Source organism: Dreissena polymorpha, chromosome 10 (genome assembly GCF_020536995.1).
Source record: "Dreissena polymorpha isolate Duluth1 chromosome 10, UMN_Dpol_1.0, whole genome shotgun sequence".
Classification (NCBI taxonomy): Eukaryota; Metazoa; Mollusca; class Bivalvia; order Myida; family Dreissenidae; genus Dreissena; species Dreissena polymorpha.
Window position 1 is genome coordinate 42,306,381 of NC_068364.1, and position 23,225 is coordinate 42,329,605.

Here is a 23,225-nt window from a genome sequence, read left to right on the forward strand (position 1 = left end):
TATGTCCCCCACTATAGTGGTGGGGGACATAAAAAATGTCAGTGAAAGTAGACAAGAGATGACATAATGGAAACATTGGATTGATATGTGTCTCGCTCTGGAAAAACAGGGCTTAATGCATTTGCATACAGTGTCATCCCAGATGAGCCTGTGCATTTTTCAAAGGCTAGTCAGGGATAATAATTTTATTTTAAAGAAGTCTCTCCTTAGCAAAACTCCAGTGTAGGTGGAAACAATCCTCCTTAAATAGATTTTCATGAGATTTCCTTTAAAGGAAAAATACTATAAAAGCGGAAAAAGTGTCATCCATGATTAGCCTGTGCAAAATGCACAGGTTAATCTGGGAGGACACTTTACCCACGTGCATTATGCCCCATTTCCAAGTGTGCATGTCATACACATAACAAAATACAGGAAGCCACAGGTTTTGGGCACGTGGTCAATTCACTGAAACACTATCAATATGTCATAAAACAACAGTTGTCATCACTTTGACAACAAAAAATAATTCTGATATGATATAAATATATATATTATATCAGAAATTAGTTTTTGTCAAAGTGATGAAAATGTTGTCGACATATTGACAGTGTTTCAGTGAACTGGCCACGCCCACAAAACCTGGGCAGGAAGGTAGCTGTACCTGCTGGGCAGCCTTTACAGAAGCTCTTTCCCTGCTCATCTTGATAAGTTCCGGCCACACACGGTGTTGGGAGGGTGCTTCCCTCGGGACAGTAGTGGCCGATTGGACATAGGCTGCCATAACCTTGAATGAGAGTACAATGTGAGGTTTCCTAACCCATCAACAACAATTCTTAGACTTTAGTCTCAAAAATGAAGAGTATTCTTTAAACTTTAGTCTCAAAAATGAAGAGTATTCTTCAAACTTTAGTCTCAACAATGAAGAGTATTCTTCAAACTTAAGTCTCAAAAATGAAGAGTATTCTTTAAACTTTAGTCTTAACAATGAAGAGTATTCTTCAAACTTTAGTCTTAACAATGAAGAGTATTCTTTAAACTTTAGTCTTAACAATGAAGAGTATTCTTCAAACTTTAGTCTTAACAATGAAGAGTATTCTTCAAACTTTAGTCTTAACAATGAAGAGTATTCTTTAAACTTAAGTCTCAACAATGAAGAGTATTCTTCAAACTTAAGTCTCAACAATGAAGAGTATTCTTCAAACTTTAGTCTTAACAATGAAGAGTATTCTTCAAACTTTAGTCTTAACAATGAAGAGTATTCTTCAAACTTTAGTCTCAACAATGAAGAGTATTCTTCAAACTTAAGTCTCAACAATGAAGAGTATTCTTTAAACTTTAGTCTTAACAATGAAGAGTATTCTTCAAACTTTAGTCTCAACAATGAAGAGTATTCTTCAAACTTTAGTCTTAACAATGAAGAGTATTCTTCAAACTTTAGTCTCAACAATGAAGAGTATTCTTCAAACTTTAGTCTTAACAATGAAGAGTATTCTTCAAACTTTAGTCTCAACAATGAAGAGTATTCTTCAAACTTTAGTCTCAACAATGAAGAGTATTCTTCAAACTGTAATGTTCTCAAACTACTTGAAAGTAACCTCTGGCTTGGCAGTTAACACCCATAATTATATAATTCTTCATTTAGAACAAGATGTTAAGGTTATAAGCACCATTTTAAGTATGTATACATAGGAAATTGCAGGCTTTATTTAACGATCTCCAAAGTATGACCCTTTTAGATAGCAATATGGTTCTTGTGCGCAAAAAACCTTCTTGTTTAGTTCACGTTTTTGCCTTGTTGTTATTTAAAATCATAAAATGCACTTTCAAGAAAGGATAAACACACAACTTGTATTATTAATTAATGTAATAATAGTTGGATCCAACTCGTGATCTACTATTTCAAGGTCAAACACATTAATTACAAGATTGAAAGATATTAAAGTTGAGACCTACTTGTGCAAGGTGCTATTACACTCACTACACCTGCTGTGAACTCTATTTTAAATACACAGTGTGTTTTTTCCACCATTTTGGGAATGGGGCTGGGGATTCTTTGAATTGGGGAAAATGGCATCAATATTACAAAACTTGGGAAATCTGTAGTGCGTTTTTTTGCTAACAATTACTAAAGATTTAGAATAAAAATGTTTTTAAATAATATCTACTAAGGTTGAACTTATAGGGCTTGATAAATAATGAGCTAAATGTTCACATTCCTTTTTTTAGAAACCTCAAATTTGGATGGGTAATTTTAGGTATCCATTTGGGGAAAATATATACATTTTAAGTTTGGGAATGGAGCTGAAATATTGCCCCAAATTTGAGCAAAAAAAAGCTCACCAGGAATTAAGCTTCAACTGGTCTATATATCTTTCCATTATTGAAAACATGTTGTTAAGTTATCTCTCTTACCTGTGTGGCCCCCGAGTCCACAAGTGGTATTGTACGTGCTGGGGTCGGCGTCGTTATCAGGGTCTGGTCGATCAACGCCGGACTGGCACCAGTATCCAGCATAGCACTTGGCCTTGACTGCGGTGGAACCTTCAGTATCACAATAGTAACCACCGGTGCAGTGGGTACATTGAGTGGCCTGGATTAGACAAAAAATTGTTTACAATAAATTTTCTACATTTGCAAGTTAATTGGTATTGTTTCCAGTTACTGATTTTTATCACTGTTGTAAATAATGTGCATTGCAGAGAATAAATTAGTTAGGTGAAAAAAGGAATACATCTGCTGAATGTTGATGATTAAGGAATTAATTTATGCATACTGCATCAGTTCATGCTATTCACTAGAAAAACAAGAATATCAGTGAAACTGATGGATGCTCCTCGATGATGCGCTTTGTCAATCTATATGTTAATAACCACCTAAAAAAATCTATTATTAGCCTCGGTGACCTTGACCTTGACCTCAAACCTCATCATAAGGTAGAGGTCCATGCAAGGTACCTACATGCCAAATATGTAAGAGATCTGTAAAACATTGAAGGCGCTATGACAAACTGTAACAAAATTGTGACGGAAAAATCTATTATTAGCCTTGGTGACCTTGACCCCAGTGACCTCAAACCTCATCAAAAGGTAGAGGTCCATGAAACGTACCTACATGCCAAATATATAAGAGATCGGAAAATATTGAGGGTGCTATGAGAAACTGTAACAAAATTGTGACGGAAAAATCTATTATTTGCCTTTGTGACCTTGACCTTGACCCCAGTGACCTCAAACCTCATCAAAAGGTAGAGGTCCATGCAAGGTACCTACATGCCAAATATGTAAGAGATCGAACAAATATTGAAAGAGCTATGAGAAACTGTAACAAAAGTGTGACGGAAGGACGGAAGTAAGGAAGTACGGAAGTACGGAACTTCAAACTGGCAACTATATGCTCCCCGAAAAAAATCACCCGAAATAATTTCGGGGAGCATAACAAATCAAATAACAAATTATTATTAAAACTCGACAGTAGATGATATGCAAAAATGAAAAAAAAATCAATTTTTTTACCCTAATGAAAATATCAAATGCTACAAGCTTTTAAGGAGTAAAATTGATATTCCACTTAAAGAAACAAAAAATATCCTTAATACATCTTACATTTGAGAGACTCAGGGAGTTGCTGAAAGTGCCCTTGGGACAGGGTTGTTGGTCATAGCCCGTCCCCTGAGGGCAGTAGTAGCCCCTAGGACAGGCTAATCTCACCGAGGTAACGCTTCCAGAGACGACATTATCATAGACACAGTAGGACCTGCAGTAAGAAATAAAAACAGTATTATTAAGTTATCACCCTCAGTTATTATCAATGCAACTAAGTATAGACCTTGAGTGACTAACAGTGCAACTAAGTATATACATTCAGTTATTACCAGTGTTACTAAGAAAACACCTTCAGTTACTTACAGGATCACTAAGTATATACATGTACTCTCAGTATTAACTAAGCACTAAGTACATATATAGACCTACAGTTACTAACTGTGTAACAAAGTTTACACCTTCAGTAACTGAGAGTGTAACTACGTATACACCATCTAACAGACTAACTAAGTACATGTATACACCCTCAGTGTTATGAACAGAGTAACTTAGTATAGACCTACAGTTACTAATTGACCAGTCGCCAAATTATCGATCGCTCCGCCCACATAGTCACGTGGTCTAGTGATAAGAAAACTCCGACAAGCAGATCGCAATTATAGCGGATTACGTGAGCGAAATACTATATTTGTAACGAGGTATCATGCTCTTTTCTATAATATAAATTATTAAAGCCGCACAGTAAACTAAACTGCTTTGTAAAACTTTAATACAATCATAAATGCTTTAGAGAAAAATGGCGTAATCAAAATAAATGAGTTAACGGCAGACTGACTATCAGAAACGTTACTTATACATAATATAGGAAGTTGATGAAAATCCGTTGTAAAAATGAGCATTCATTGTATATTGATTTTGAACTTGTATTAAATCGTCTGACAGTTAATCCGGTGGCTATTCATATATAATTTTGAAAATATTTTTATTAAATGCAAATGACACATCCATATCATGATGAGGTTTTTGTTTATTACAAATGTTTAGATCTTTGTTTTATTGTGTTTTTTTTTTAAAAGACACCGATTTTTTTATTTAGATATAAATTTAATTTTGATTGTAACCATAATTTAATACAGGCCTAATTTCGTGGTTTCATTAACAGATAGTCTAATATGCATTTTATTTTTAATGCGAACCTGTTGCATTTCACTATCGAAAAATGAAATGTTGGTATCACGGTGCTGTTCACGAACATTCGAATTGAATACATTTAGCATATTATGCATGTCTTTATTTATAACAAGATGGCCCTTATATGTTAATTGCAATTTTCACATTTCTCCCCGTAGCAATATATGTTGTATTATAAATGTTGTTGTTGATATTGTATTATAAGCCGTACATTTTACACTTGAAGTCGCTTTAAGCTGGCTAAGCCGCGTTGAAATCACCTTTTTGTTGTTTTTACTTTAGTTAAAACAATATTTAAGTTAACAATTTATAATGATTTCCCTTGTTTATGATCCACCGAAAATAAATATATAATTGGAAATCATTTAAGTAATTAAATAGTTTTCTTTTCTTGTGTACAGTACCTAACAATGCCTTAATGTTCCTTCATTCTAAGATCCACGCAACATACTGTCATTTATTAATCATCGACAATTACGCTGAGATTAATTAGCACGTGTGGCAATTATTATGTTGCCCAAACTGCTTAATAATATTGTGCATCAAACGGTATAACACGTTTTTATAGAACACACGATTTATTGTGTTTGTTTTCTTATTACTCGTTCATATGTTCAATAAATAAAGATAAAATAATAACCTTTTATAAAGTATGTATAGCACCTACAATTTTAAATAATGATCGAACAGTAATGATCATGCATTTGATATAAAATCTGTGTAAACTCTTAAAAATTACGTCCATTCCATATGAACGACACGCTTTGCTTGTCGGACAAAATGGCGGCCAGATAAGCGTTGCTGAGGGGTGTGTGAAAAATCGATATCTGATTGGCTGATCGAGAAAATGTGGGCGGAGTTGGCGACTGGTCAATTGTGTAACTAAGTATACACCTTCAGTAACTTCCAGTGTAAATAATAAAACACCCTTGGTTACTTACATAGTAACTAAGTATACACCTTCACTATTAACTGAGTAAATAAGTATACCCCTCGGTTACTTACAGAGTAACTAAGTATTCACCTTCAGTTACTTACAGAGTAACTAAGTATACCCCTTGGTTACTTACAGTGTAACTTACTTTAAACCCTCAATTATTAACAGTGCAACTAAGTATAGACCTCAAGTCACTAACAAGTAAACATAAGTATGCAACCTCCGTTATTAACCCTTTGAGCGCTGGAACCGGATTTTGAAGGCCTTTGCAAACAGTTTGGATCCAGATGAGACGCCACAGAACGTGGCGTCTCATCTGGATTCAAACTGTTTGCTATTCTGATAGTATTTTTTGAAAAAAAATCGAAGAAATGCTAATTGTAGAAATTCAGCAGACGACATTTTAGCAGATGACAAATTACCCAGCATGCAAAGGGTTAACAGAGAAACTTAGTGTACACCTTCAGTCTGTAACAGTGCAACTCAGTATTAACCCTCAGATATTTTAAGAGTTACATGGTGAACTACTATGCATAAAACTTCAGGACTGATGTTCTACAAAAGCTATTAATTACATCCTTTTATCATTTTACCTTCCTTAAAATTGTAAAAAAAAATAACTAACTCACCCTTGTGGACAAGTCACACACTGCCACTGTGTGGTCTGAGTGGTGTAGGAACCTGCTGGACACTCCACCGGGCTAGCGCTGCCTTCTGGGCAGTAGTACGGTATTGGACATTTGGTTGTGGCACCTGCCTTTGAGCCTTTAACACAAAATAGTTAAAAAGTGATTAACATCACAGACTTAGCACTCTTGAAGAAGGTGTTTTATATTAAATAAACTGTAATTAAACATATTTCAAATGCAACTTGGTAAAGTACGCAAAACATTTGGAAATGTGAGACAAAAACAGAATTTTAGCTTACACATATCTGAAAATAAATTTACAACACTCTGGGCAAACATGGCTAAAGCATGCTAATAAAGTATCGTCCCAGATAAGCCTGTTCAGTCCGCACAGGCTAATCAGGGACAACACTTTCTGCCCAAACTGGATTTTTGCTAAGAGACTCCATTAAACGAAAAATGCACACAAAAAAAACAACAGAAAAAGTCGTCCCTGATTGGCCAGTGCAAAATGATTAATCTGGGACGACACTTTAGGCACATGCTTTTTAACCCTTTCAGTGCTGGAACCGAATTTTGAAGGCCTTTGCAAACAGTTTGGATCCAGATGAGACGCCACAGAACGTGGCGTCTCATCAGGATCCAAACTGTTTGCTATTCTGATAGTATTCTTTGAAAAAAATCGAAGAAAATGATTATTTTAGAAATTCAGCAGACAACATTTTAGCAGACAACAAATTTCCCAGCATGCAAAGGGTTAAGCCCCGTTTTCTCAGAGCGAGTGGAGCAGATAAGCTTACTAACCTGTCGGGCAGTAGTAGCCTTGCGTACAGTTCCCCTCTGGTGCAGTGAGTCCTGTGGTGGTACAGTAGAAACCCGCGGTGCACTGGGTGCAGTTGTCAGCGTGGCTTAACTGCGTGGCATTGGAGAAAGTTCCCGTGGGACATCTCGTTGGCGTGTGGGTACCTGAACAAATGTTGGCAATATCGCATCACTATTATCAGTCATTAATTGTACATCATTTCTTTTTGTTACCGTTAAGTCAGAGACTCATACCCTTACTAAAGACATTTACACCTTCATGAAATCTGCTCTTATTTTTGCAGATTTGTTCATATGACACAGTCACATACAAACAATCTTTTGTTTATCAACAAATATGACAACATGTGTCTGTACAGGCTTTAACTTATCATTATACATGAGCAAAGAAAACAACTTTTGATTTATTGTACCATTAACAGATATTTAATTTCTTTAAACATTACTTGTTAATATTTATATGCGGATTAAAGACCAAAGTGTGAGAGCCTGGTCATACCTTCTGGGCAATAGCGTCCTGCGGGGCACACAACAGGGGAGTCGTTGGTGGAGCCAGTCTCACAGTAGAATCCAGGTCTGCATTTGGCAACAGGGGCTGTCAGAGCTTCAACATTACAGTAATACCCTGAAAAACATTACAATATACAGTCAAAACCTGATGGCTTGAACTAATTTGGCTCAAATTTCTGGTTGCCTTGCAGTCTCCTTGAAGCACCAATTCTACATGTGTATATTCCTATATCGAATTCATATACATTTTCTATTATTTTGCTCGAATTTCCGAGGGTCAAATTATTGGATGGCTAAAAATATTGTCTAAGTCCGGGTCACAATTTACATATCCTCCTTTTCTTATAATTTTGCTTGAACTAACTTCGAGTCACATAAAGCTGTTGGTTATGAGCACTTGATTAGTGCCCTGCTGCAAATTGATCATGGAATTTGTCGTTCATTGATTTTAGTAAAATTTGTCATCAATGTTAATTGAGTTGAAACGAGATAGGTAAATACTGCCAAAAGTATATGACATTCTTGCAAAAAGATTTATCCTTATTTAAAAAATTGAAATTCATAAATTTTACGTTACTTTTACATTCAACTAATCTCCACTGAATATAATGCTATAAGAAACATGACCATGCCACAAAGCCAGGTTTTCAAAGTTTTACTAAATTCGAGAAATGTTTTTTAATTTGATCAATCTTGGTTAGCATTCGAGCTACCAAAACAAAATATCAGCATAATATCTTTATCCTAAATAGAGATTTCAGGGTGCAGGATCAAATTAAAGTTTAATTGGGAACCCCACCGTCATGTGATCCTGCAGCCTGGTTATAGAGGGGAAATCTTCTTTTCGTTGTTTTTTTAAATAACAGTGACCTCTACTAAGCTTGACCTACTGGTCCCAAGCCAAGTCTATAAGCAAATGTACTTTATAGCAAAAGTTGTATCAAAACTGATCCATGCAAACAACAGATTTTGCCCTGAAACCACCTGTTTGATAATTCTATTGCTGAGTATCACTCTGATATGAAATGTAAAATAAAAACTTAAACAAAAAATCCACTTCACAACAATTTAATTCTGTCAGCATACCTTGAGTACACTGCGTGCACTGTGACACGTTCATCAGACGGACCGTGTTGGAGAACGTTCCCACCGGACAATTTATCGGCTCCACCGTCCCCTCGGGGCAATAATGGCCGACAGGACACTGGTTGGCTTCGGGACCTTGTGTCGGAGAGGCTGTCTTGGAGCTGTTGAGGCAGTAGAACCCTGCTGAGCACTTGAGGGTCGGTGTTGTCGTGCCAGAGGTGCAGTAGTGGCCCCCTGGGAACAAGATTGTTTGTATTAAAATATAAGTTCAATCATACCGCTAAAGTGATACCTAGCAGATATAAAGCTGCCATATATATATTTTTAAATATCATGTCAACAGGAATAATTATTTAGGTAGTTAACCCTTAAAGCGCTGGAGCTGAATTTTAAAGGCCTTTGCAAACAGTTTGGATCCAGATGAGACGCCACAGAACGTGGCGTCTCATCAGGATCCAAACTGTTTGCTATTCTGATAGTATTCTTTGAAAAAAATCGAAGAAAATGCTAATTTTAGAAATTCAGCAGACGACATTTTAGCAGAAGACAAATTACCCAGCATGCAAAGGGTTAATAATACTATCAACTATAAAGTCATCATTTGAGTACAATGGGATCACGTTGAACAAGAAAAACAATTTGAAGCCAAGATGATACATTTTTTTTTAAAGCAACAAAAACAGCAAAAAACATGATTGCACAAATATTAAGCAGTCAGGTGCGTAGTGACGTCACAATTAACATATAAAACGTCATACAACATTACAAAAATCCAGCAATAATATCTCATTATTTCTTTAAAAAATTGAGATGTTAGGGTATGATAAACAGAATAACATGTGACTGCCCTATTGTTGTGTAATTGAAGTTACTCTAAGGCTTTTCTGGTTTTTTGCTGTTTGCATATAGCAATAGTCACTTGACTTCTGAGTGGGAAAGGTTTTAAAGTACTCACCCATGCATGGAGTACATTCAGTGGAGTCAGTCAGTCCCGTCCCGTCATTGTACGTTCCAGATGGACACGGGTACTGCCTGGCCGTCTGGGTGCCGTTGGGGCAGTAATGACCTGCAATGTCACCGGCCAATATAGACATTTGGATGCTGATGAAAAACAGGAAAATACAATAGGATGGTTATCTAATGATCAGTAAATTAAAAAGTCATTCATAGCCTGGGATACGTTTAGTTAAAAATAAGAATTAAGTTTATTTCCGATCATTGTCGACATACATACCATTGGCGCAGACTGTGAGCGGATAGTTTAGAATGGGGCAGTTCAGAATAACTATAAGTGTAGCTCCGAAACATTGTTGACGTTTGGAAGAAGAATGAAGTTTATTCCCGATCATTGCGGACAAACATACCATTGGCACAGAATATGAGCAAATAGTTGAGCAAATGAGGCAGTTCAGAATAAGAATTAGTACAGTTCCAAAATGTTGTTGACATTCGGAATAATAATTAGTTTATTGCCTATAATTGTGGTCATACATACCATTGGGGCAGACTGTCAGTGTATAGTTGAGAATGGGGCCGTTAGAGTTGTCGCAGTAGAATCCCTTCATGCATTGCTTGCACGCCCATTGACGCGTCTCGTCCTACAGGAAAAAAACAACACACATACCAAATATGGACCATCCTTTGCAGAGTGATGTTATTTTTGTTTAACCCTTTGCATGCTGGGAAATTTGTCGTCTGCTAAAATGTTGTCTGCTGAATTTCTAAAATTAGCATTTTCTTCGATTTTTTTCAAAGAATATTATCAGAATAGCAAACAGTTTGGATCCTGATGAGACGCCACGTTCTGTGGCGTCTCATCTGGATCCAAACTGTTTGCAACGGCCTTCAAAATTCGGTTCCCGCACTGAAAGGGTTAGTGTGGCCGAATGCCACTAAAGGCACAGTCAATATGTGGCCAATGAGCCACAGAGGAATATTTGTGAATATCAGACAATTAATTTTATCTTCAATACATAAGTCGGAACTGCAGCATATCACCAACATACAAACTTTGGAGAAAATTAACACAAATTTCTACACTAAAATCAGGCATAAATGAGTAATAAAATAAATGCGTAAATCTGTCAAAATAGAAGAATGAGGGTGGCTTGATTTCAACCTGGTGAAGACGTTTTAAAGGCCCTATAAAGGTGACATATCCTATTATTACGCATATAGACTGGTCTAATTTTTACCGGATTTCAGTTACTCTTGCATAAAAAATGCTAATTACACAGCTCAGGTGCAACTTTGTCAAGAATTATGGAAGATATACCAATTTCATAATTGGAAGAAATGTTTACAACTTTGCAACTAACGTGGTATGTAGCCTCAAAGCGGTGACATATGCTAAAAATAGCCGAAAGAAAATTCAATTTAAATTCTATTTTAAACAACTTTTTACCAGCAGAAAGTAACTTATTAGATCACTACAAACGTTTTAACCATTTAGAAGAGACCTACTCTGTGAGTGATACCGGAAAACGTAGAAAATCAACAATATATTTTTGGTGACCTGAGTCACTTTCACTTTCCGGAGTAAACAGCGATGTAAATAAATGTATTGTTTATAAACACGATTGACTTGGAGGACACTGTATGTTGAGCTCAAAACAAGTTGTATTGCTCATTTTTTATGGTAATGTCCAAAAGCACATATATATTGTTTTTTGATAACCTTAATAAATAAAATATGAAAAAAATATTTTAAAATCGGTTAATAATTACGGATCGTCACCTTTATAGAGCCTTTAAGTGAATATACATTACAGGTTTGAAGAAAAATACATTGGGTAGTATTTAAGATATTGAAATTGGGCCGTGCTCTGTGAAAAGGGGGTTTAATGCATGAGCTTAATGTGTCGTCACAGATTAGCCTGTGCAGTCTGCATCCATCTAAACTTGATTCTGCTAATTAAAGACTTTCTTTAAACAAAAAATGTTGTAAAAGCAGTAAGCGTCGTCCCTGATTAGCCTGTGTAGATTGCACAGGCTAATCTGGGTCAACATTTTACAGACATGCATAAAGCCCTGTTGCCCCAGAGCCGGCTCAACTGTTTCCTTATTTAAAAATACATACATATGCATTAAACCCCCTTTTCACCGAGTACGGCCCAATTCATTTGATCAATCACTTTGGGTATACCATTACCTGGTACTGCCCAGATGGACAGATGGTGTATGTGCTGACTCCCGACGCACAGTAGTATCCCGCGGGACATTCATATGTAGCGGGCGTGGCAGTGGCCTGACCAGCAGGGCAATAGTAGCCTGAACACAAAGGAGAAGTTACCACAGCTCTTGCTTGTTGTTTATTCAGATTTGTTGCTGTATAAAACACTATTTCAGTTGTCAGCTGTCAATTACAGTTAAATCATTATTATTTGTGGGATATGCATTTTCTTTGATTTCCTGGGTGGACCAATCCACCAATTTAACATTAACACAATGGAAATTGAACAACGCAAATTCCTCTTTGTCTTTCTCAAAATTAGAAATCCAGGAATTTACATATTAACGAATAGGTAATTTTTTATTAAAACATGAAATTTCAGGCTCAAGGATATTAATGATTTTACAGTAAACTTCTCACACTTTGTGCAGATTGGCTGATTTAAGCCCAACAAGATGTGCTTGTGAAACATTATGCCACCCCCCCCCATATATTTGACCTTTGACCTTGAAGGATGACCTTGACCTTTCACAACTCAAAATGTGCAGCTCCATGAGATACACATGCATGCCAAATATCAAGATGCTATCTTCAATATTGCAAAAGTTATGGCATATGTTAAAGTTTGATGCAAACCAACAATCAGACAGGGCAAAAACAATATGTCCCCCAGTATAGACTGAGGGACATAAAAATTTTGCCTGTAATTTACAACTGACCTACTTAAATCAGAGCTAAGGTCAGGCCTTGACCCGGAAATAGTTTGTCACATCAATTGAAAAATAAATTTAACAAGCAGAATCTTTGCCATGCTGACTTTTTCTGACACCTTTCTAAGAAGGCAATCAAATCTGGACCCAAACCGTATTAAAACTAGGAAATAACCTCACAATTGCCCTCTCCCCCCTTCCTTGAATCAAATCGGGACACAAATCGGATGAAAACAAGAACTATCCTCTATTGCCCCCTACCTTGCTACTCTAATCAAATTCAAAACCAGACCGGATTAAATCCAGAAGTAATCTTCATCATCCGTCCACCCTACCTTGCTGACAGTTGCCGGAGACTGCCGACAGTCCCGAGGCCCCACAGTATTTCCCTGCTGTGCACGAGAGGCATTTGGTGATGTCCACTGCCTTGGTGCTTGGGTTGAACGTTCCCGGGGCACAGGGGGTCGGGCTTGGGCTCCCGGACACACAGTAGCTTCCCGTCGGACAGATGTCACCTAAAATTATGTCAGGGAAATATTAACCCACTTATGCCTAGCGTCTAGAAAAAAAGGCCTTGGCAAACAGTGTGGACCAAGATGAGACGCTGCATGATGCGATGTCTCATCAGGATCTGCGCTTTTTGCTTAAAGGAATTTCTGTAAGAAATATTCTTAATATAGAAATAAATATACTAGACATCCCTAATTTTGGAAATAAATGGATCCAATTTAGAAGGATGGGAGAGTCCACTAGGCATAAATGGGTTAAATGTCCCCACTCTGGGTAAACTGTGGATGAATTCATCCCCAAATTGGCCTTTAACCCTCTACCACTTAGATATGTATTTTGACGCATTTGTAGTCCCTAAGAAAGTTCAATATAATTAAAGACCTTTCTAACTGTATTGAAGTTTTAAAGGCTTCATTTCCAACCCTTAGATACTGATGAGCAGCAAACAGCATAAAACCTGAACAGACTGCGAGTTACAACAATTTATTGAATTCTTGGCTCAGGGAGAAGTGTTCAATAACTGTTCTTGTAGTTTTTATATCAGCTGATTTAGCAAAGAAGTATTTAGTAACATGTGACATGATCACAATTGGTACTAATTTATAATTTATAGAATTTATTTATAGTTTACACGAGTTCTGCTTGGTTGATCTATGGGCACGTTATTTTGCTTCTAATGAAAAGCTAAGATTAATTTGATTAGATTACAAATGATTTTGGATTCTTTATAAAATTCCTCGATTCATCACTTTTTTTATACAGATTTAACATAAAATAGGTCACATACCACCAGTTCCAGTTGGTATAGCCGTGGTGGAGTTTCCCGTACAATAGTATCCTGCAGTACAGTTACCCGTTACCGCGGAGAGCATGTCGGTGCTGCAGTAAGACCCGGGGTTACAGCCCGTGGGTGTGTAGCTACCTCGTGGGCAGTAGGTACCCCTCAAACACTTGCCACCTTGAATGCACAATTAAAGGTAACAATCAAATGCTCATTTTGGAAAATTGTAAAAGAACAAGAAAATTCGTTGAATTGATATACCCCGCCAAACTAGAGCTTTGTCACAGATGTAAGCATTTTTCAAGAAACAAAGGGCCATAACTCCGTTATTAACGGATGGTGTACAATGCCATTTGGCATGCATCATCATCTAATCCATATATATACTCATACCAAGTTTCAATGAAATCGGCCAAAGCACTTCCAAGATATGGCTCTGGACACAAAAGTGCCGGACGGACGGACAACTCCAAAACAATATCCCTCGGCCTTTGGCGGGGGATAATAAACATCACACACATGGTCGTTGCAATAAACTGCTAGACATGTAATGAGCTAGTGTTATTAGTGGAGCTTTGTTCTTGGAAAACAGGGCTTAATGCATGTGAGTAAAGTGTATACCCTGATAAGCCTGTGCAGTCTGCACTGGCTAATCTGGGATGACACTTTCCACATTGCCTGTATTTTTTGTTTAGAAGTTTGGTCATTCAAATACAAAATTCCATAAAAAAGGAAAGTGTCGTCCCTTATTAGCCTTTGCAAACTAAACAGGCTAATCTGGGATGAAAATTTACGCACTTGCATTAAGCCCTGATTTCTCAGTGCAAGCTCAACTGTTTTCTAATTTAAATACGATTGACTGGTGTGAAAACGTCTATTGTAGCCTACCCTCTGGGCTTGTGGGCTGCGCCAAGAAAGATCCTGAGGTGCAGTACCAGCCAGGGTCACACGTGTTGGTTGGGGCGCTGAGCCCGGCAGTTCCGCAGTAGCTACCCGGGGTACAAGGCAGGCAGGCAGTTGAGTTCTGCATGCCTGAAATTGAACATATATGTTAGTGTACATCTAAGAGTTATCATGCATTGTGGATAACAATGTTCTATGTGCTTCGCAATTACATTAAATGCTATTATAATATTTTGAGAGTATACCTGAGTGAGAATAAAATAAGCCGTTCTCCATGAAAACTGGGCTAAACGCATGTACATAAAGTGTCATCCAACATTAGCCTGTAAAGTCCACACAGGCTAATAAGGAATAACAAAAGTCTCTTCTAAACAAAAAATTCAGTCTTGGCGGAAAGTGTCATCCCTGATTAGCCTGTGGGGACTGCCAAGGCTAATATAGGAACAGCACTTAAGGAACATGCCATAAACCCAGTTTTCCAAGAACGCAGCTCAAATGTTGATGGCATAAAATGTTGTGAGCTGGCAATTCTCAACAGAAGCATAAAGTGTTGAGTGAATACTGATAAATACATGGAGCACAAATTGAGGCATAATACACACTTTCAGCCAGTCATGTTGCAGCAATAAAATGATGACTGTATACCATAATACCAGTAAATGGGTAGCAATTATTACTGGTAACCGGAGTTAGTATATGAAAATGATCGTTATATACAACAAAGTGGCAGAAAATGATGGTTGCATATCGGTTGATGGTTGACAATAATGTTTGCATACCTGTTGGGGTGACAATGATGGTTGCATACTGGTTGGTGGGTGACAATGATGGTTGCATATCAGTTGGTGTGTGACAATGATGGTTGCACACCACTTTGTGGTTGAGTGTGTGAAAAAATGGTTGTATAAAAGTAAGCTTGAGAGAAAAAATGTGTTGTATGCCAGTTTGAGAGAGACAATGATGGGTATATACCAGTGAGTGCGTTGAATGTTCCCTTGAGACACGGGTATTTCTTGTCGAAGGTGGTTCCATCGAGGCAGTAATGGCCGCTGGGACAGGGGGTGGAGCTATAGTTGGTGCTGCCTGCCACACAGTAGTAGCCCGCCGGACAGAGCTTGCAGGCTGCTTGGGTATCCAAATCCTGGAAGACAAAACAAGTCAAGGGCTGAACGGAAAACTGTTGTAACTCATATTAAATAAAGAAGGAGATACAACAGTTTTCCGTTCAGCCCTCGAAGTATTGAATAAGCCTCATTCTGGGAAAACTCGGCAAAATCCATTTGTAGTCCCCACTCAGAATTGTTCAATTTCATTCAAAATTGGGTCCTGTAATCGGCGCCATTCCCAATTGAAAACAGTATATATTTTCCCCAAATGGGAGCTAAAAATTCCAAAAGTTTCAAAAGAATATTTTTTTTTTTTTTATCTAAATATTTTGTTCAACTCCCATTCATTTTCTACCATTATGATATTTTTCGTTTAAAGGAAGATTCTCACAAGCAAAAATCTAAAACATAATTCATCTGCTCTTGTTATTATCAGTTGTGTGAAATTCTAGGAATTGTTACCATGACTACTAGGCTCCTGACCTGATAATATCCATCCAGACAGCTGTCCGCTACATCACTTCCCAGTGGGCACTGGTGTCCAGGTGGACATATACCACCAACTCCAGTGTTTGATGTGCCATCCGGTTGCGGGGTGTTTACCCCAGATGTGCAGAAGTAACCCGGATCGCAATTACCAACGGGTGCAGTAAGATTGGTTACATCACAGTACTTTCCGGGCAGACACGGTGTGCAGTCGGATTCATCGTCTAGTCCCTTGACGTTGGAGAATGTTCCTGCCGGACATCCAGTCCAGTTTCGTCCAGTTCCTTGCGGGCAGTAAAATCCTTCTGGGCACAATGAGTAACCGGACTTGGAGTTTCCTGGAATTCATGATCCAGGTGTCATATAAACAGTTACCAGCGTTGTTGTTTTTTTGACAAATTTGGAGCAGACATTTGTCCCCAATCAAAATCTTAAACATATATATTTTTTTGCTACAAATGACAGCCTTTTATTCCCAAATGAAGATTTCCCTACAAAAATATTTTTTTTAACATTTTTTAAATAAATGTCAATAATTGCTTCCTTGTTGAGCTCTTAAAGTTAAACATTATAAAATATTATATTGAAAACACTTTTATTCTCAATTCTTAAGTATTTATTAGCAAAAATCAACAAAACAATTCCCAATTTCAGGCAAAACAAGGCATTTATTCCCAATCAAAAGGGACCCAGCCACATTCCCAAAATGGTGAAAAAAATCACTGCTGCTACATCAAAGGCATTGAATGCATTTTAGTACTTAAAACGAGAATTCCAATAAACTGTTGCTCATTAACACACATCTTTTATTCGACCCTTAATTTCTCACCAGCTATGACTTCCTCTGGCACACAATAGAACCCAGCGGGGCACACAAGGCAGGTCGACTGCTGGGTGAGGTTGGTGAAGAATCCTGGCTCACATGGGACTGGGGTGCCAGTACCTGCGGGACAATGGAGCCCGATGGGGCATGGGTATGCTATTGGGTTGGGCACTGACTGACCACCCGGGCAGTAGAAGCCTGGGTCACACTGGTTCACGTTGCTTGTCAATCCTGAAAAGAAGATTTGAACGAAGTTATGATAATGTAATAAATAATTTTTATATCTTCATGCAATCATTGCAGTCTGAATTCAGAAACAAAATGCCTTGGTTTGGAAGAATTAAAGCCATAATCAGGCTTGGCAGTTGGTGAATTACTTTGAAAAATGGGGGGGAACATTTATTAAGGGTTAGGTGTTTATAAGGATATATACAGTCAATCAGCTTACCAATTTCATTTGGTTGTTTATTAGGATATATATATATATATATATATATATATATATATATATATATATATATATATGTAAATCCAATATCAGTGTTGTTTGGGGTGTTTATTAGGAAATATACGGTAAATCAGGTTACTAGTATTGTGCGGGGTTGTTTATTAGGAAATATACAGTAAATCAGGTTACCAGTATAGTTAAGAGGTGTTTATTATGATATACAGTCCAACCCCTCTTAAGCAGCCAGTCAAGGGAAATGGCCAAACTGGCTGCTTAAGCGGGGTGACCTCTTAAGAGGGGGTTGGGTCATAGGGAGTCTAGAGTTGATGAGTTCATGGCCAACTGTTTAATTTTTGTATAAACAAAATGGTAAATATGTGTACATGTACTAAACAATGTATAGACTTAAAATAATTTTATTTTTTCCTTTCTAAAGTCAGCTATAAAACAACATTTCCATTCAAAAAAATATTCTAATCATCTTTCTAATCATATCATCCTCATCAGAATGAAGTAAATGAAAAAGAATCATTCTCATGATTCATTGTTTACAGAATGCGCGTTGTATTGCCCCAATGCACTTAAGATGGGAACAGTTGTGAATCAGTTATGCGTTATTAACTCCCGTGTCACTATCAATCAATCGATAATTTAATTGGTTTATTGCAGTTTTATGTCTTTGTAATACCTACCGCACAAATTGGTCCTGACAGTGATCTCCTCCACGATAAAATCGTGGCCAGTTACTTAAGAGACTGATAATAGCAATCAGGTGTTATCCTACTGGTAATTGTGCTTTTTATGCATAATATTATAAAAAAAACATTTATTTCGCCGCGTAAATGGTTTTATCAAAATTAATATTGAAATCATTGTAAATATAAAACAAATATAAATGTTTTGTTTAATTCCCAAATGAGAATCATAATTTGTAATCCGAAACACACTCCCGATTGTTTATGTTAACGAGACATTTACAAATTCTAGCATAAAAAAGACCTCATGTATTTCCTTTGTCCCGACAAAAGCGCGCAAAAATTTTGCACCAATGTACAATGTCACGTCATACCCATGCGTGCGTGTATTGATTTTCGGATAAAACCTTTGTAGCACAGAGAACATATAGAGCAGTTGATTTCGGTTAAAAGTTGCGTTGTTCTTTTTAACTCTTAATTAGCCGATAATTGTCATAAATGTGTGCTTGAAATAGTATGATTCAACAGCTACAAATAATAAATTATAAATTAAGAATCTCTTTTCCAGTACTAATAGATTATATTCGCATGAGTGGAAACAAAAAGATCAAACGGTCGCATGTTGCTTTTATCCCGATAACCCGATAATATGTGGCTAATTAATTGCAATTTGCAAACCGGCTGTCAACATGTTTATCACACATCACGATTCAGTACTGCAGAGCCTAAACCGCAGAATGGAATTACGTATAGATTTTTTCGCCGTTGCGTGGGTGTAATTTTGCCAGTGTTTATGACTGATCACTTACTCGCGCGTGACCACTCATATGGGGGGAATTTAACATTTGGGATGCAAAATTGCTGGCCGCTGGCCGGAGAAACGGGATTACCGCTAAAGAGGGGTGCATAATATAGTGTTTATCGACGGTCGCGGCACAGACTGGCCGCCTACACGGGGCGACCTGCCATGAGGGGTGACCGGAAGTAGAGGTTGGACTGTATACTGTAAATCTTGTTACCAGTGTCGTTGCAGTATTTTCCGGGGTCACATTGTGTGCAAGAGGACATGTTCCACATCCCCTGGGTGTTGCTGAATGTGCCTGCTGGACAGGGCGTGGGAACTTTGGAGCCCACTGGACAGTAGCTGCCTGCAGGGCAGATATACTCAGTACTTCGGTTGGAACCGATCTCACAGTAGTAACTAAGGAAGAAATAAATAAAAATAAGATTTCAAATAAATGATAATGCAATTAAAAGCAAGGTCAGCATGTATGCTACTTATGCTGTGGCATATATTATAAGGTGTCTCCCTAGCAACCAAGTGGTCACAGGTTTGATCCACCTCACTTTGGGAGCGTTCATGAGATCACCCATAAGAAACCAAGTACTGTTTCTACCCAATGGGGATCGTACCCATAACCTCCCACTCGCAAGACGGACACCATATCCACTACACCACAGTGACCTAGACCTTTAAAAAGCTATTATAGCACACAAATGTTTTAAGCTATACCATTACAATACAATCCACCCATCTAGACACAGTTGCCATTGCTTTACATTGGCATATGACCACCAATCATATTACACAAATTATTCAAGTAAGATTATTACTAGATTAATACAACATTCCTGACACAGGCCATTGCAGTACTTTACCATGGCGCTACCAATATAAGACCACTACTATGTTACCCACCCTTGCAGACACAGTCCCGTGGGATACACAAGTCCCGTGCCATCACAGTACATTCCGGCAGGACACTGCATGCAGTCCCCCTCTGCGTCAAGCCCAGTCATGTTACTGTAGGTGCCGATTGGGCAGGAAACCGGGTCGGTTGTTCCCAATGGGCAGTACTTGCCTGCTGGACAGGTATTGGCATCCGTTCCTGATTGATAGAAAAGAAATATCAGTAAATATTATTATATAAATCACATATAGGCCCCGCTCTGTGAAAAGGGGGTTAAATGCATGTGCGTAAAGTGCCGTCCAAGATTAGCCTGTGGAGTCTGCACAGGCTTATCAGGGACGACACTTTCCACCTAAACTTGATTTTTGCTAAGAAGAGACTTTCTTGAAGCGAAAAATATCATGAAAGCAGAAAGTTACGTCCCTGATAAGCCTGTGTGGACTGCACAGGCCAATATGGGATGACTCTTTGCGCACATGCATTTAACACCTTTTTCACAGAGCATGGCATAATGTATTTGACATTATATGACCCTTGTTCTGGGTAAACTGGGCTTTATGCATGTAGATAATGTGTTGTCCCAGATTAGCCTGTGCAGTCGGCACCCTAATGAGGGTTTTCAGACTGCACAGGCTTATATTTTGGGACTCCTTCTTTAACCCTTTACCACTTAGATAAGTATGTCAATTATGTATTTTGATGCATTTGTTATCCTATAGAAAGTTAAATTTCATTAAAAACCTTTATTATTAAATTCAAGTTTTAAAAGCTTTCTTTCCATACCTTAGATACTGATGAGCAGCAAACAGTGATGAGCAGCAAACAGCATAAAACCTGAACAGACTGCAATTTACTCGCAGGCTGGTCTGGTTTAATGCTGGTAACAAAAGCCATTTTCACTTTGCTTCTTAAAGAGGAAAGGGATAAGGTAAAACTTGACCCAATAAAAGCCTAGGCCAAAAAAAAATTAGGTCCGTATCTGTCTCCTTGGAAAAAAAAAAGGTAGGGAATTAATTTCTTTTTTTTTCAGGTACTTGAATGGAAGGCTACTAAAGCTTATGATAAGAAATACATGGATATATATGCTTTGTGTGCTTGATATTACATCTTTAATGAACGAATTGAACGTTTTTTTGTTTTTTTTTTATTTATTTGTTTTTTTTTTTTTTTGGCAACCCCAATTAAAAGTTGAGGGTGGGCGCCGCTTCAGGAGATACGGTTAGGCGACCGGAAATAAACCAACTTTTTTTGGGGCCTTACCTTGATTCGGAGTAGTGATGTTTGCGCCCGTCCTGCAGTAATATCCGGCCACACACTTGTAAATGTCCAGCATCTGGGTCATTCCTGTAACCGGGCAGGCGAAACCGCCGAGACATGGTGTACACTGAGACACTGCCTCCAAGCCTGAAATAGTTTGAAATTATGTAATCATAGTCATGGACACAAATATATGCCCTTCATAAATAATGGACCCCATATCTTGAAAGTTTGATGACTTTAGAGAGCTGAATCAGGGAATTTTGCACATTGTGTGTACACAACGTACCGACAGCCCACCCATTAATCAGCAAAAGGTTGTCCCATAAAAGTCCCTTCAAAAGGCAGGCGTTTAAAGAAAGGGCAAAACTCTTAGTAGTTTATGGCACTGTTTTTAAAACAAATTTTTTAAATAAAATTCATTTTAATTATTAAATACTTACCTGTTATCGTATGCTTATACTTTCCAAGGGGAAATAACTCATCCGGAATTTTAACTGGGAATCCGCCACCTCAATACCGTAATACAGGCCAGGTTAAACATAGTGCAATGCAACCTAGCCAAAAATCGGTAACCAACCCTCAATATTCTTTCAATATATATACAAAAATATTAATCGAATAGCGGGGTGGGAGGTGGGACTTACCGATAACAGGTAAGTATTTAATAATTAAAATGAATTTTATTTAAAAAATTTGTTTTAATGTCATAAATACTGACCTGTTATCGTATGCTGATTTTGCAGCTGCGGTGGGAAGGTTCGTATATATTTTCCCAACACAGTAGAACCCATAAACAGGGTTATCAGCTAATGATATCAAGTAATCTTCGTTAAAACGGTATTAATTATGACTTCTCGGACAGAGTAATATGTCTATGTCGTAAAGAAGACACTACCGTTAGTGAAACCACAACAAGCCCAAACGTATACAAATTGTATTGTTGGCACTTCAGAAAACGAAGATAAAAAGATGACAAGGTGGTCGGATTCCTCCAGTAAACAGCTTAGAGCACGTCAAAAAGTGGGGTGTGATTAATATATGCCCACAAAACAGACAGAGCTCTTAATTCATGCGGTCAGATCCTAAAAAGGAATGAATCCTTAGATAGGATAAGATTAACTTTCCTTAGTCGAGGTCTAACCCCGAGAAATAGAAGCCGCAGACACATCTCCCCCCCCTTTTTTGGGGAAATGAAGAGTGTCTTTGAGAACCTCGAATGGACTTCTGACTAACACTGCTGAGATAGAACTTCAAAGCCCTGATTGTCCAAAGAAGTTTATCCTCATCTTCATGACTACCAGTTTAAGAAAACTTGGAAACTTGAAGGTAGAAGCCATATAGAGGACTTGATATTAAGCAAGGAATCCTGGCTGACACAACAAAGTGAAAACGACAATAGATCCAACTGGAATTGGTCATATTCAACAGAAAAAGCATGAATTTCAATTCTCCGTATGGTTAAAGCCATAATAAGAAGGAAAACCGTCTTAAAATTATATTGGAACTGTTAATAAGCCTGATGAAAAAGGTTCATAGGGAGCTCATTAAGCATCCCAACATGTTACACAAGTCAAAACCGCTTAAAAAGGTAAAGGAACGAAAAACATAGTGTTGACGTTCCATAGTTTGGATCAGTTCCAAAATAGGTAAGACAGCACAGAGTTGCGATGACTTACACAAAACAAGGTATACGAAAGCATAATCTCTATCCTTTGATGAAGAAAAGAACAAATTTCTTATCATCAAGAAAAAGATGAGAAAAACCTCTATGTATCTAGCAGAGTGATTAAGGTAATAACTATGCTCTCAATTACCCAGTAAAAAATGAATTTCCATAGAACCTTTATACAGTTCTGATGGAATTATCCTTGCACAAGTAACAAGGATTGAAACTCTAACAGAAAAACGTTCTTCTGTAGAGATAACTAAAAGTTATTAATG

General features: G+C 37.6%; 1 protein-coding gene across 1 annotated transcript in view; it reads right to left on the reverse strand.

Annotated features, from left to right (window-relative positions):
* LOC127847812 (uncharacterized) overlaps window positions 1-23,225 on the reverse strand; it is a 148,975-nt gene that overhangs the window by 80,289 nt on the left and 45,461 nt on the right. Inside the window, 19 exon segments of the mRNA XM_052379990.1 lie at window positions 644-766; window positions 2,395-2,572; window positions 3,585-3,735; window positions 6,282-6,417; window positions 7,086-7,247; window positions 7,603-7,728; window positions 8,700-8,933; window positions 9,655-9,765; window positions 10,195-10,297; window positions 11,851-11,969; window positions 12,917-13,096; window positions 13,879-14,049; window positions 14,761-14,904; window positions 15,748-15,916; window positions 16,365-16,705; window positions 17,197-17,421; window positions 19,353-19,534; window positions 20,033-20,222; window positions 21,285-21,428. Coding sequence (XP_052235950.1) covers window positions 644-766; window positions 2,395-2,572; window positions 3,585-3,735; window positions 6,282-6,417; window positions 7,086-7,247; window positions 7,603-7,728; window positions 8,700-8,933; window positions 9,655-9,765; window positions 10,195-10,297; window positions 11,851-11,969; window positions 12,917-13,096; window positions 13,879-14,049; window positions 14,761-14,904; window positions 15,748-15,916; window positions 16,365-16,705; window positions 17,197-17,421; window positions 19,353-19,534; window positions 20,033-20,222; window positions 21,285-21,428 — 3,189 coding nt within the window.